This window comes from Xenopus laevis, chromosome 5L, assembly GCF_017654675.1.
Source record: "Xenopus laevis strain J_2021 chromosome 5L, Xenopus_laevis_v10.1, whole genome shotgun sequence".
Lineage (NCBI taxonomy): Eukaryota > Metazoa > Chordata > Amphibia > Anura > Pipidae > Xenopus > Xenopus laevis.
Genome location: NC_054379.1, coordinates 133,912,708 through 133,928,770, shown reverse-complemented (window position 1 = coordinate 133,928,770; position 16,063 = coordinate 133,912,708). Strand labels below are relative to the sequence as shown.

Sequence of the window (16,063 nt, the reverse complement as noted above, 5' to 3'; positions counted from 1 at the left end):
TCGAAGGTCCCAACCTAGCCTTCAGATGTAAAGTTCACCTGAGTTTGATAGTGTCCATCTCAACTGCTCGATCACTGTATTGTGTTATGCTTGGTGATAGCCTGTGCCATGTTTTCATCCTGCCAAACTTGTACAGTTTAGTCTGCGAGTGTACTTATTTGTTGTATGTCTGATTGCTGTGTGTTTAAAAAAAGAAATAAATCTTACCTTAAAAAAAAAAAAAAAAAGAGGAATGGAGTAGAGGCAGGATTGAAACTAGCAAGAGAGAAAGAGCAAAAAACCCAGAAGAGTAACATACTCTAAGAGAGCAGAATAAAGATAGCCATACACGCACCGATATTATTCTACAAAAAAATTTTCGTACTACATTTAGGACATGTAGGCAGGAGATGAGCCGACTTGAATATCGTCGGCTCATCAATTGGCCAGGTGGAAAATTCTGAACAGGTGCCTTTAGTGCTCACTTGTCAGACACAGGTAGAATTGTATTGTTTCTACCTGTACGATTCTGACGATTCAACTTTTTACGTTTATACGTCAATACTTTTATTGAAACTAACAATCTTTCTTCAAAAGATCGTAATTGTTACGTCTATGGCCACCTTTAGTCAACCCATCCTGAAAAAATTTAAATATCTGTGCTGTTGCTGTGTATTTCCCCTGAAGCAAAAAAGGGTGCCACTATGTGCAAGAAGTGCAAGAAATACATTATAGGTACTACTGCCTACTGGTTTTTACCCAGAAAGCCCGGTTTTCAGAAGGGTCTGCCCGGTTTTCCAAATAAGGAAAACTTGATTGACAAGGCGATCAGCCAATCGCTGATCTCCACATCATAGCCCTGCCCTGTAAAGGCTTTCGCCCCGCCCACAACATCACTGGCCAACCCTATTGTGTCACTGACATGCTGCTGTGATATCACTGTCCCACCCCCTCCCTGGATCGTGGGCCACAGGATTGTGGCAACCCTATTACAACAGTGATTCTGTTTTTTCCCAAGTGGTGAATCCACCTCCCCTGTGCATTAAACAATGTCTTTTGTGTATAATGTCCCTGGAGTTTCAGTAGCCACGTCCTTTCACTGCTTATTATGTGCCTGTGATGAACGACACAATGTGTCTACTGTATGATGCGCTTGGGCAGTCAGTAGCCTCTCTATGCTTGTGGTGCCTATATCCAGTGATTTTTTATGGAATTATGTGCTATAAATGCTAACTAATGGCACATTATTACATGGTGAGGATACTATGCCTTTACCCATTACCCTCAGTGTGCAGTGGATACTACCCACTTCTACTTTAGGTATTTCCAAGATACATTATTAAAAGCGAAATTAGAAGCTACTCCTTTTCTGGTCCTTGCAAGATTCCCAGTTTGCGCTTTGTTGTAAGTGTGTTTTCAAAGCAGCATTCTCCTATGTAGGGGAAATAAACACTAGTACTTAGAATGTGAGCTGTTGATTTAGTTAATTGTGAATTAAGGGTCACATGTATCGACACCGCAAGTTTGAAAATAAACAATTAAGGTACAAAAAGGTTGAAATTAAGTGGGTATTAAATAACCTTGAGTTTCGACCACACATTTCAAAGGCAAACTAGTTCAGTGTGATACGTGTGAAAAAATATCAAAAGATTAAAACATAACCTTTACAAGCAATATATTAAAAATGAGGAGCGCTCATAAACCACACACTCACTGCCATGACCCACTGTCTGCAGTACTGGACAAATGTCCATGAAAAACAAACAATTAAAAAGAAGCATAAATTGGAACGGTAGGTGCTAAATTCAAAGTAAATACAGGAAATACCTCAGTAACAAGCCACCCATTCCCACCCTTCCAAATGTGTCCCACGTTAGCAAAAACCTGCCTGTCTACGTAGGGACAGGATGGGAGCTAGACAACCCACCGTCCACCTATGCCGCCCGACGCGTTTCACCGACTATCTCGGCTTCTTCAGGGGCATAAGTGGCGAGCACTCACTGCTTCAAAGTTTAAATAGTGAAGTTTGGCAAGAATCATCGCAACTCCCGTGACATTAAATTCTAGAGCAGTGCTGTCCAACTGGTGGCCCTGCGGCCCATGTGTGTCCTCCCACTGAAAGTCTGACTGCTGTGACTGCTTACCATGCTTAAATTTTAAAAGGAATCGGTACCGATATTAAATGGCCCCTGCATTGTTTACAACTCAAATTCAGACTATATATAAAAGCTCTGTACTGTTCACACATGTAATCCCCCTGTATTGTTCACACCTAAGACCCAGACTGAAACTGCCCACATTGTTCACCTGTTCACAAACTGCTGAAGGGGCACCAGCTCTGTGTCTCCTTCTCTGTTCTGTCTTCCCCATGCTCCCTGTGTGTGCTATACTCTGCCTGCCCTATGCTCCCGTTGTGTGTGCCATACTCTGTGTGCCCTATTTTCCCTGTGTGTGCCATACTCTGCCTTCCCTATGCTACCTGTGTGTGCCATGCTCTGCCCATGGAACATAAGCCTGGTAGGAGTTTGTTCTGGGAGTTTAGCATTTGAAAATTGTTGTTAGGGCCCCCTTAATCATGTGCTGGGGGGTGCTGTGTTATCCACAGGGGAGGAGGAGGCATATGGATTTAAGAGTATGTCTTAATATGACTTAACTTTTTTCACAAGTGAAAAGTGATATCCCTGCAGTGAGCACCGACCATTTGTTTTTTTTGTTTGGTGTGCTACCACCATTAATGTAGGCATGGTCTTGTGGCAACATGGGTGTGGTTTAATGTCAGTGTGGTTTAAAAACAGGGAGTAGTTAACACTGACTTTCATTATTGGCCACCATATAGGCCAGAAAAATACCTGCCCTCTGTACCATAGAAGTTGGACAGCACTGTTCTAGAGCATTCATCAGAGACCTAACTGCCAGCACAGTAATTGCTCTTTCTTCTATGACATGCTCTGTGTATATGGGACATATGCAGAGAGGTGTCCGAGTAAGTAAGGGCCTCTCCAAACACAAAAATCACACTCCGTCCATGGAAACAATATGAATGAAAATGAACGAACCTTCCTTTCGTATGTCTTTATCTTCGCATCCATGGCCAGCTCAAGACTCCAGTTCCCACAATGCTTTGTGATTATTCAGGTCATATGAATGTAAATATATTTTTAGAATTTAGAATTTATTTTTTTTACATTTGTGAATGCAATGCCAATTATTTTTTGGTTGTTCTGACTCCTTAAACAATTTAGCAGAAGTCAGCTCTCTTCCAGACAAGATTCCCTTTCTGCCAGTTTTTTCCATGCTACTTCATAGGTCTGTTAGACCAACTGACTTCTAATATATAGTTTTATATTGTCAGAACAAACAATGCAGAGACTCAAAATGACATACCAATAGCAATTAAATTAAAATATTTTTTTTTTTACTATGATTTTTTACTTCGATTCGAAGTAAAAATCATTCGACTATTCGACCATTCGATAATCGAAGTACTGTCTCTAAAAAAACTTCAACTTCAATACTTCGCCAACTTAAACCTGCCGAATTGCTGTTTAGCCTATGGGGACCTTCTAGAGCATTTTTTTAAGTTTTTGGAAGTCGAAGTAAAATCATTCGATTGATCACTGAAATCCTTCGAATTTTACTTCGACCACAGGATACCCAAATTCGATGGAAAAAAACTTTAACTTTGATAATCGAAGTCGAAGTATTCCAATTCGATGGTCAAATTTCGAAGTATTTTCAACTTCGAAATTAGACCCTTGATAAATCTGCCCCTTGGTTTATAATGCTTTCTTGATAAATGAAACATTTTATCTTAATTTGATCTACGGATGCACCAAATCCACTATTTGGGGTTCAGGCGAATCCCCAAATCCTTAGTGAAAGATTCGCCGAATACTGAACTAAATCATCATTCGCATAAGCAAATTAGGGTCAGGAAAGGAAAAAAAAATGTAACTTCCTTGTTTTGTCAAGTGATTTCCCTTCCTGACCCAAATTTACATATGCAAATTAGGATTTAGATTCGGTTTGACCAGGCACAAGGATTTGACTGACTCCTGCTGAAAAAGGCAGAATCCTGGCCGAATCTGAAACCTAATCCTGAATTTGGTGCATCCCTAATTTCATCAACGTGAAAATAAAGACGTGCAAAATTTAGTCTGTGCAAATTTATTTGACTTGGTGTCAGGTATTCTGATACACACATGTCCTACATGACTTGTCAGCTGTGCAAGGGACACAAAAGCAGATGGAAACAGAATGCAGTAGATGTTACTTTATAAGCAGTACTTCTCACCAGTTTGTCATCTACAGTCTGTCCTTACTTTCCCTTGGATGTCGGAGCTGAAAGGGAGGTATCTTGTTACAGTGAAGAATTCCTTTCCCATGACATAAGACAAATACTTAAACATCTGTCTCATACCGCACATACAGAAATTCAGAATGAGTTACATTATGAAGACAGCATGAAAAATTCAATCTGCAAGCTAAATGTTGCACCCTTCCAGTTATTGCTGGACTTCTTCTCCATTAGATAGGTACTGACCAAGGATGCTGGGAGTTAAGCAACAGCTGGAAGGCTGAAAACAGGGGTGTGTGTGTGTGTGTGTATATATATATATATATATATATATATATATATATATATATAAAAAGAGAGAGCGTGAGAGTTACATATTTGTTGATTAGATAAGCCTCCGTGTATACAACCAAAAGTCTCCATAAAATACAAATTTGTATGTACTATAATAAATTCATATAGTTGTAATAACATTTGGCAAGAAAAGTTTAGTTAAATACTAATCCAAGGCTCAAGATGGTTGTCTGTTAAAGTCGTCCCGACAACTTTTCATTCACGTGTACAAATCCTTGTAGCAAGTTTATTAGAAAGCAGAGTCATTTACTAGCCAATAATGTGATGATTGTTCAAGCTCTGTGTGTATCAGGAGTTAGAGGGCACACTACATGCTCATCAGCAGTTGTCTGAATTAGTTCTACATTTAAGAAGTTTTGGATAGTAGTAATTTTATTTGAGATGTGTGTGCTTTTACTCAACAAAACGGTGGAGTTGTAGTCCAACAACAGCTGAAGGAAACAAGTTAGACATTTCTCCATTCTTCTTCCCCATTGTATGAATCCACAACTTTATGGGACAATAAGAAGTGTGTCTTCTAATGGCTACGATTTGACTGACTTATCTGATATCTGGTATTCTTTCATGATAATTACTTAGAAAGTCAGTGTTGAATAAGTTTGCAAATCCCTCAGTGTCTTGCTGCCAGCTATACTATATTGTGTTATGCAATTTCCAGGTATGAAAACAGTTAACTCAAACACCTAAATAAATGTGATTTAACTGAAAGAGTGTAGGGTAACCAATAAATAAAATAAAAAAAAGTAAAGTATCATATTGCGTAATATCCAGTATTTCCAGTAATGCTATTGGAGTTACTACATTGGTACATCGTCATACTTCACCTTTTTCAAAAACTGAAATAAGGAAGGTTGAGTTACACCACAAAGAATATAAAAAATAATTTAAACTAATACAGGTGAATGGGGAAAAGTTTGATACAGTGTTATGTTCTCTCTCTGTAGACCATTTATGCAATTGTCTGTTTTTCTTAGACTGTACTTGTCTATTACAGATTCCTTTGGTTTTGACTGCGCCCCCAATGACAGAACAAGACTCCCCTACTAGGTAACGCCCTCAAGACATTCTACTGAGAAGCATATGGTCAAGGCCCAGATTTGTGGAAAGGCCACCTAGGCCCGGGCCTAGGGCGGCAGTATTTTAGGGGGGAGCGGCATGCTTCCCAACCACACCCACATTGGTTCAAAAAACCACTGCGGATGCGCTGGAGATACAACCATATTTTAAATTTCCCATGCACCAATCCCCATTGCTCCTGTCCCCAATTGTGATACATAGGTAGAAACAATAGAATTCTACCTCTATCTGACTATTCATAGGTAAACCCTGGCCAATGTTCAGGCACAATAATAATTTTCAGACTTATCTGTGTGTATGTATGGCTACCATAAGATGTTGAGAAGAAACTGTTAGGTGATAAGGAGAATTTTGGCAATAAAGAACAATGGCTTCTATAAGCAAGGCAGAATCTGTAATACACCCCTATATAATTTTTGGATGGCAATATCCTATTAGGATATTTGCCTGAAGCAAGTACAAAGAAAATATTTAGGGCTTTGCAGGTATACAAAATAAATCCTCTAGACACAAGTCTTGAGACTATTGAGAAACATGTGCTTAACAAAACACGAAAACTGTGGCAGAATGATTTATTTAGATTTTGGACCTTTCCTTTAAAGTAGCACGGTTGTTCCTGTGGGAGGGCTGTGAAACATAGGGTAAGACTTTGCCTCCTGTAATAAGTGATACTGCTGTTGCCTTTCCACTTCCAAATGCAACAAGTCTTAACTGAGGGTCATATGAATATGAGGGATTTGTGTTCAGGGATTCCATATCTTTCCTTGTGTTCCTCAAAGAGTTCTTGCAGCGCACCGAGGTACTGCTGATGAAGTGATTCAATTTCCTCTTGTGTAGGGTGTGATGTTTCCTTTACTGGGATAGGACGACCCACTGCATGAAAACACAGATATTGATAACTAAACAAACAATGACCAAGTTCAATACTAAGGCTGTTCTGAATGAGCTCTGAATGCCAATACCAAATTGACACTTACTTACCAACAGTATGGATAGGCATCCTGTATGGCATCAGGCCAAAGCTGTACTGGAAGATTCCTCGAGCATGAAAGAGTGGCATAGCAAGCCCCATGATCCTCTGAAGCCTCTCCTGGACACAGCGAAGTAATGATCCTTTTGGATTTGACACCTGCTGAAACAGTTCATTCTCCCCAAAAGAGAACACTGGTACCAGGTGAGCCCTAGAAAAAAATGCACATAAGGGAAAGAATTTATTTTTCTTTATACATGCACATTCCCGGAGAGGCTCAACATTTATACATAGCTCCCTGTGTAGCGTATGTTTAACTCAAACTTTACAGAGAAGCACAGTGAATATATTGCCTCTTTATGGATAGGGAATTCTTTTCTCCTTATAAATCGTACCCTCTTTTGAGCGCCACTTTGATGAATCCCTTCCGCTTCAGGATGTTAAGGGTTACACTTCCAGGATGGGCGTCCAACGATTCCTCTGCTCCCCCAGTGACAATAATAGAAACGTTGCCGCCATCCTCTTTGCTCAGAACATGGTTGACACTCTTCTTGGAAGCAGAGACCAATCCTATAATCATTTCCAGAATATATAGACTTATAAATTTATATTTACAGCAAAAACCCATTGGTTAGCGTTTCAAGAAAGATAAAATGTTTTTCTCCAGACGTACTGTACAAAGTTGTTGAAAATGTAGGGAACTAGGTTAAGTTCCTGCAAATGAAATATATTTAAATCAGCAGAACCAGAACAACTGAAGTATATTTGAGATGCAGTGTTTTCATGATTGTGTAGCAGCGCAAATTTATCAGTTGGCATTCAATCCCCATTTTTCCGTGAACAGTTAAAGGGGTGGTTCACTTTTAAGTTAACATTTAGTATATTATAGAATGGCCAATTCTTCTTCTTCTGACTCTTTCCAGCCTTCAAATGGGGGTCACTGATCCCATTTAAAAAACAAATGCTTTGAAAGCTACACATTTATTCTTATTGCTACTTTTTATTGCATATCTTTCTATTCAAGCCCTCTCCTATTCATTTTCCAGTCTCTTATTCAAATCAATGTGTGGTTGCTAGGGTAATTTGGACACTAACAACCAGTGCTGAAATTGCAAACTGGAGAGCTGCTGAATGAAAACTAAAATTATGCACAAACCACAAATAATAAAAAATTAAAACCAATTGCAAATTTTTTCAGAATATCACTAATACTCAATAAAAGTTTACTCAAAAGGTGAATAACCCCTTTAATATATATCTAAAAAATAAATAGATTTAGATCAGTTTCTGAGGGCAGGAATTTGAGGAAAAATCTTTTGAGGACAGAAGAGGTGTTTAAAATGTGTTCAAATGATTTTGCTTCAAATTCCTGCCCTTCTTTAAAATCATGAGCACATAATCACTATATCCCTTATAAAGTATTATCAGAAGATCAGTGACTAGTAAAAATGTATAGAGCTCCTTTATATTCTCTATACAGCATGATACATGAAGGTGAAAATTTTGCAATTCCTATTTTTTTTTGTTTCTCATTTAAGTGTCCCCAAAAGCAAGAACATTTTAATAAAAATAAATGTAATCCTAAAGGATAAAAAAAATGTTACAGCGTTGGAGGGCACTCATTGTCCTAAAAATAGTTAGCAAGCTATACAAGGGGAAGAAGCACACCAATTCACATGGGCTTAAGCCTTCATCTTGTTTATTGTAGAAATTGTGGCACAAGCTTTCGGGGACAAACCCCTTCCTCAGGTGCATAAAAAAAAATATTTACATTTTTTTTGTACCTAAAGAAGGGGTTTGTCCCCGAAAGCTTGTGCCACAATATCTGCAATTAACAAGATGAAGGCTTAAACCAGTGTGAATTGGTGTGCTTCTTCCCCTTACATAGCTTGGATACTATTGGACTTGGAGGCAGTCTGGGAATTGAATGCACCCTACATGCAAGCAAGTGGTGTGCAGCAGTGAATTTTCATTTCTTGCTCAGTAAAGTTAGCTCATTTAACTGCTTAACATAGAGTATGTAAGTATATAGTGTGGTCATGACACAAAACAGCCAAATATAATAATGCTACCATCCAAAAGCTTGGGCATATTTAGTAAGACAGGTGGAATATTTGACATGAGGTCTATAAATGAATGTCAACGTACTCGTATTGGTGACGAGTGAGACTTCCAGTGACTAATGATGAACCAGACCAGTGGCTTTATCATTATTTTTAATCTGTAGGTAGTCATATACAGACTTTTGCATGCCCTTTCTGGTGACAGCCCTAAGTAAAACGAGCTTTTACTGTATATTTACAGGCAACAGGTGTCATTCCACATTTGCAGTATGCCTTCTATTCTATCCTTGCAAGAAAAATGTATACAGGAATAACCAGAAGGGCACTAGGTCATACCTGTATGGGTAAACAATAATATAAAGAAGGGCAAAGTCAAACAGTGTCTCAACATTTCATATTACAAAAAAAACACCCATGTACTATTTTTCACTGGCCTTGAATAAAATCCCCTTCTGATATAGAGACAGTAATCACCTCATCAAACTATGAACAATTCTGGATTTTTATACTAGGGGGGGTGAAAACAGTGGTGTAACTACTACCAGTGTAACATAACAGGAGGTATAAGTGCACCATGGGGCTGTTCCCACAGTGGGGTCCTGCCATGAGATCTGCATCTGTGTAGCCAGAATCTCCTGAAGCACAGCGAGCTCTGCAGTATGTTATTATGCACCAAGTCACGTCTCTATAAAAAGATATTGCATAAAACAGCTCATATGTAAAACCCTGCTTCATTTATTTAAACAATTTTCATAATAATGTACTTTTTTAGTATCATGTGCCATTGGGTAATCCTAAATAGAAAATTGGCATTTTAAAAAATCAGGGCTGCCCCCTGGGATCGTAGGATTCACGATGCACACTAACCATACATGTTAGGTCACATGAGCCAATTAACAGACAGAGTTCTGTCTTTTGCTTCCACACTTCTTCCTGTTCCAGTTAGAGTTGTAGTATTTCTGGTCAGGTGATCTCTGAGGCAGCATACAGACCATCACAAAATGGTGGCTCAAGGCAAGAGATGTAAAAGGATAATATTTACTTAAATATATATTCCAGTTTGGTAAGATTCTTTAATATGCCACTTAATATGATATAAACTGTTGCTTAAGTATTCATTTTGGGGCTAAGGTTTTCCTTTAACACAGATCTTGTATGTTGTAACCCCAAACCACATGTGGTACTAAGTATAAATTAAGGATCAGCGAATCACACCTTAGGTAACCTTTTAGTAGGCTGAAACTTTAGTTTTTATAGACAGTCAGAACTGTGATCAGATGTGTTTGTCATTCCCATTATATTTACAAGTTTAGGCTCACAAAACATGCTGTACCCAGGATTCCCTACTCGTGGGAAATATGACCACAAAGTACATGTCCTGAAACAAAAAGTCACATCAAAGACAGTATCAGCCATTGGCTTCTCCATTGCTTACCCACGCTCATGATGTATTCTCGGAAGAATGGGCACCTGAACCAGAAGGGCAGAATGTGCAGGTAGGGGGTAAGTCCAGGAAACAGTTCCTTAAAGCCAGTGTAGTTAGTACAGAAGTTTCCAAAGGCCCCAGCAACAAGTACTCCATGTGGGTGGAAACCCATGATATAATTGTGTTGGGGATCTAAATCGCATGTTTTCACAAGCTGGAAGAACAGAAAAATAAATGTCAGTTTAAAAATGTCAGTTTGTTCCTGCTCCTGTCTTATCCTGCCACGAGGGCACTAATCACTATTTTCCACAAATGTTCCTATCTAAATCTAATTTTCCTTAAAATTAGTACTTTTTCTTAATAACATCAGTGGAAATCAAAATATCATTTCTGCATGCAACACTGTTTTAACTAAGATAAAATTAATTTCTGTTGGGTTAAATGATAAATAACACTATAAATATACCAGTATAGTGCCAGCTGTTTTTTTTCAGGTTTCAGTAAGGTACTTCTACTTAAAAATTTCTACTTTAAATTTCCATTACTATAACAACTTGAACATCACTGTGACAATTTCAAAAGAACCAGGCCCAGACTTCCAATCTGTGGATTCTGGTAAAAGGGCTGCTATAAGATTCCATAGACAGTCACTATTTATTTGGGTGGTGGGGGGATGTTTGGGCCTCTGTGTACTTAAAATACTAGGGCCTATTTTGAATCTCAATCCTGGCCTAAAAAGACTCAACATTCATGGAGACTGTCTTAAGTGTATTGAAGAAGTTACTATTTTAAAGCTCTATAAAAGGGGCCCTAATATGTATAATTGGAATACTGATACACTGAGTTATTGTCGTAACTTACCCGGATTGGAAAATAATCCTTAAAATACTTCCATACAGGCCAGTTCCGTACCCACTCCCATCTTCTTCCTCCAGCCTGTGGGGTCTCCCAGTCGAGATAGAGCCAAAGAACGTATAGAGCTAAAAGGAGCCATACTCTTGCCAGCACCAGACAGATAAATATCCCTATACAGCACTGTGCTGCGGAGAAACAAGAAGGAATAAATTTAAGGCAACATGTAAGAGAGAAAGTAATCACCAAAGTTCCTCCACTTTAGCTTTGATAAACTGCTAGAACACCCATATGATAGAACTTGGGGGGTTATTTATCAAATTTGAACTCCAAATTTATGTGAATATTGTTTTACTGTAATAAATTCTAATGTACTCACAACTCGAATGGGAGGTTATTTATGAAAAAACTTGAACGTCTAATATTCGTTCTAATAGTCCCGACCTGAAAATAGAGTTTTCTTAAGAAAAAAAAAACACGAATGTCAGGAAGGCAATTAACTAGGGATTTTTTCGCCTTGTCACTGACTCCAGCCCCCTCCTATTCATCTTTCACTCTGTCATTCCAAACATGGCTTTGTAGCTAGGGTAAATTGTACCCTAGCCATCAGATTACTGCTGATATGCCAAACTAATAATTAAAAAAAAAACAACAAAAAACACTTTTGGCATTCCATTGCTGATATTATGGAAGACATTGCTCAAGGAGCTACTTCCATATCAGAAATGTGTTTAATTGGCCAGGGATGCACAGATCAATTTAAAGACACATGCGCTATGCTTCTCCTACACTATTTGTTAAATTAAATAGATATTTGGCTATTATTACCATTATTCTTTGTATACCCAGGGCACAGGGGTGCTTCTGTATAAGGGGAGACCCTTACATCTTAGATGTCAGTTTCCCATAGGTTTGCAGGGATGGCAAAATGCTGGAACACAACCTGCTAAATGTATTATTTTAAGCAGCATAGTCCAAAAACAGTTTGTCTTCGAAACACCACTTACTTAATATTTATAGGGTGCATTCAATCCCAGGCTACTTCAAGACCAACACAGTAATCTCTTCAAAAAGGGGAAAAGGCCCTGACCTGCCTGATAAATATCTTAGCCATTGTGATATAACAGTTCGCCATCTCTTTCTAGTAGCAATGCTTACCCTAGTGTGCACAGAGTCAACTTATGTTTTATACCCATTTTGTGTACCTTACTTGCGTCAGTCTGCTCAACGGTTTGTTATGTATGTATGATTATTTGTGTTCAAAAGGAAATAAAACTTACCTTTTAAAAAAAAAAAAGGGGAAAAGGAAGCACACACCAAAGTATAGTATGCTTCCTTTTCCCCTTTTTCAAGAGATTATTTTTAGCAGCAGTAATTGAATAAACTGAAAAATTCTTTCTGTTCATAGGAGCTAATATTTCTTTATTTGTTTTTGGTCAGTTTAAAACCCCAGGACACTACAAGGGACAAAGATTTCCTGGGACAGCATCAAAATACAAAGTGTCCCAGAAGGACTATGTATTAAAATAAAACACATAATTAGATATCATAAAACTATATATAACTTCACTTAATCTCCTGTGCAAAGTGGGATAAAGGTAACGCTGAATGTGATCACTCCTGTGTGAGCAGAAAGTCACAAGACCAGCCACAAGTGAGTCTGTGGGCATTAGTATGGAGAAACCGCCAGAGATGTATGGTATTTGGCTGCTTTCTTCCTCTCCAGCTGATTCACTCTGCATGTGAAGCAATTTCTAAATGATTTCCTAAGGGCATGTCTGATATTTAGTAACGACCTTACCTAGTAACAGAAAGGAGAATACCCACTGGAACACAGCAGTTGTCTGCAACCTCCGGGCCAGGGGTATATTGAGAGGAGCAAATTCAACCTTCATTCCCTTGTGTCTAATGAGGGGCCAAACCTGCCACAAAGCACTGCTGTAACCTGAGAAAAGAAAATTTTATTAATATTGTGACACATCAGGTAGTGTATGTGGGCATTTCAGTTTGAACACAGGTTTTCTAGAATGAGCACAATGGATAAGAGATGGATATATCATATAATCCACATACATTCTCATTGGCTACAACTTTATTATACTGATGATCCTGTAGAGTTCACCATTTGATGAAAAGGCGTCTAAAAAATCCATCTGTGGAGAGCTATAATCTCATATTCTGATAAATCTGTCCAAAGTGTTTCTTACCGGTCTTCCTTCAGTTAGTTTCTAATAAGATCACTCTCTACAACTGCCCCGGTGATCAGGGATATCCCCACTGCAGCCCCCTAGCTGTTGTTGAGTTTCCAGTGCCAATAGATGTTTAACAGGTAAGGCTCAAGACAGCACATAATGATGTAGAGTGCAAGCTCTTGTGATCTGGGAACTGTACATTATCCTATTCCAGGCTCCAGCAATACAATGCAAGGGTCCCCCACATAACTGACATAATAAGAAATTATGAAATTAATAGCTTTTTTGGACAAGAAGTTTCTAACTATTTCTTTGTAAGGCATTCTACTATGTTAAAGGGGAATTTGGTCTCCAGATCTGCGATTAAACAACCGCTTATCTAAATGAACATAGATGGATAAATAAGGCATTCAAGTTAGGGTTGCCACCTCACCCCTTCAAAACAGAACACATATGGAATCCACAGCCTGCATGACTAATTAGCAATTTATTTATGCTGCAGACTGAACTGATTTAAGGCTCTTACACACGGCCGTTTTTGCCTGCGCTCCACCCTATTTTGTAGGGTGCTGTACTCACACAGACACATATAAGTGCCAAACGCTTTTCACCTGCGTTCGACGCATACATGTCTGTGTGAATACAGCCCCCTTTGAAATAATTGACTGCGTCTTCTCCTGCGCTCCCCTGCGGCTGAATGGAAGAAAGTGCAGGCTAAAACGTTTGTGTGTGAGAGCCCTCATGCGCAGCCATGCATCATGCATCCAAATGAATTGCTAATTAGTCATGCAGGCTGTGGATTCCATATGTGTTCGGTTTCAAAGGGGTGAGGTGGCAACCCTAACTCAAGTAGAATAAAACATTGGTATTTTTTTACTAAACCTACACAAAAAGAAAGTAGGTATAGACTACTCATAAATAGTGTATATATTCTGGGTTAAGGTATTTCCCTTTAAATTATGAAACAAATAATAATGGGATGAGAGACATGAGAAAGTACAGCGTGTCACATACCAGCTAACATGTGTTGACCGGAGTATTTTTGTGCTTCTCTTCAACCACCCACACTAAAATAACACACACATGGCAGTAACAGCTTCCTTATGGGTGCAAGAAAATCCAAGCAGCATTCCCTTTAATTTAACTCTTTGTGTTCAGTATTAGCCTATATGGACACACAGTACTGTATGCAGTTATCTGGGCTGGCATATTCACTCACCTCATTAGCAATGATCACCCTTTTTCAAGGAACTGCCCTACTGGGCAGCAGTAATTCCAGCACCTCTTTAGTAAAAGTTTTCCCAGCACAACTGGGTTGCTCAACTGACATAGGAAACCAGGGGAGGTTCTAGGGCTGGGCTGGCTTAAAGGAACAGTGTTGTGAGTTTACGTTGTGTTTACCTTTGCATAAAAACAATGTGTAAATTCTCAAATCACTTTTGAACAAAAAAATGTACTGCTGGAAAAGTTATTGACACTTTCTATGCTTGCACGGGAAAATCCATTTCCTGGTAGATTACTTGTGAATCATATTTCAGTTTTCCTTCTAGAAAACAACAGACGCTCTATCGTGCATCTTGCACTATTTCTCTATATAACCTCCAGGGTCAGAACCTGTGTCCCTCAAAGAAAAACAGGATTAATTACCCCTCATTAACATTTACTACACTGCTGCGAGAAATGCCTGTAATTGATTTAACAATCAGATAATAAGGGGGTTATTTATCAAAATCCGAATTTATCTCATTATTTTCTGAAATATACTCTGACCAAATCCTCATGAGTTATTTCCTCTTATTTATCAATACATTTTCTCGAAAAATTCCAGTTCTGGAAAAAACTTCAAATCAAGTTCTACTCATTTTTCAGATTTTTTGCCGGAAAAATCCGATGTTTTTGGATTCTTGCCCGATTCTTGCACGAAACCCAGCGCAGATCAGGATATATTCGGGACTTCTCACTGTGACTTATATACAACCTCGTCAGGTCTGAGATGGCCGATTTTTGGATTCAGACTTTTTCAATCCTCGGGGTATAATAAATCCCAAAAATGTGAGGTTTTTTTTTTTTCTGCTAAAAATTCGGATTTTATAGTAAAAAATTCTTTGAGTTTTTGGCATTGACTTTAAGAAATAACACCCTATATGTATGAATTGAAAATATGATCTATATAAATATATAAAGCATCTTTGATGCTTATGTAAACAGTGAAATGGTATAATAAAAGGTAATAAAAGGGGTTAATTATGTTGTGATACACTTTTGCCAAAAGATACAGCAGCTGATGAGTGAATCACTGACTATGGGACACTGACTTGATCTTTTTGAATAAATAACAATATAATCTTTGCAAATGGACACAACATTTAGGGGCACATTTACCTAGGGTCGAATATCGAGGGTTAATTAACCCTCGATATTCGACCGCCAAAGTAAAATCCTTCGACTTCAAATATCGAAGTCGAAGGATTTTGCGCTATTCCTACGATCGAACGCTTCGAATGATTTTAATCCATCAATCGAAGGATATTCCTTCGATCAGGAAATTGTTAGGAAGTCTATGTATGTAATCCAATACACATACAAATACCTTTGATGTGTGCCCTACTGTGTTGCCATTCTCATATGTTGACTAGTATGTGACTGCTTGTGGATATTCCGTTTAGAACCTTTATATTATCTATGAAGCGTAAAATTGCCAGCCATGAGTATTTGCAAAAATGCATGGCACAGAGCTGTAGCAGAGGCAGTACCGTCCACTGCAGTAGTATCCATTTTTAACAGGCATACAGTAATAATGTTATATAGTAGAACCCCCATTTTACATTTTTCAGGGACCAGGAAAAAATTATG

The 16,063-nt window shown here is 38.5% G+C and overlaps 1 protein-coding gene across 2 annotated transcripts; it reads right to left on the bottom strand.

The window, feature by feature from the left end:
* Positions 1-6,265: 6,265 nt before the first annotated feature.
* On the bottom strand, positions 6,266-14,526 carry mogat1.L (monoacylglycerol O-acyltransferase 1 L homeolog). 2 transcript variants are annotated; one of them, NM_001087230.1, is given in 7 exon segments: positions 6,266-6,580; positions 6,689-6,888; positions 7,073-7,247; positions 10,176-10,380; positions 11,028-11,206; positions 12,820-12,963; positions 14,430-14,526. In NM_001087230.1, coding segments are annotated over 6 exon segments (1,008 nt in total). In that variant the 5' UTR covers positions 12,914-12,963; positions 14,430-14,526; the 3' UTR covers positions 6,266-6,425.
* Between the last annotated feature and the right edge of the window lie 1,537 nt (positions 14,527-16,063).

Coding starts and splice junctions, on each gene's coding strand:
- mogat1.L (XM_018261674.2), bottom strand. Junction 11,207..12,819: donor ATTCTCCTTTCTGTTACTAG/GTAAGGTCGTTA, acceptor GTTTCTCCGCAG/CACAGTGCTGTATAGGGATA. Junction 6,889..7,072: donor AAAGTGGCGCTCAAAAGAGG/GTACGATTTATA, acceptor ATTTTTTTCTAG/GGCTCACCTGGTACCAGTGT.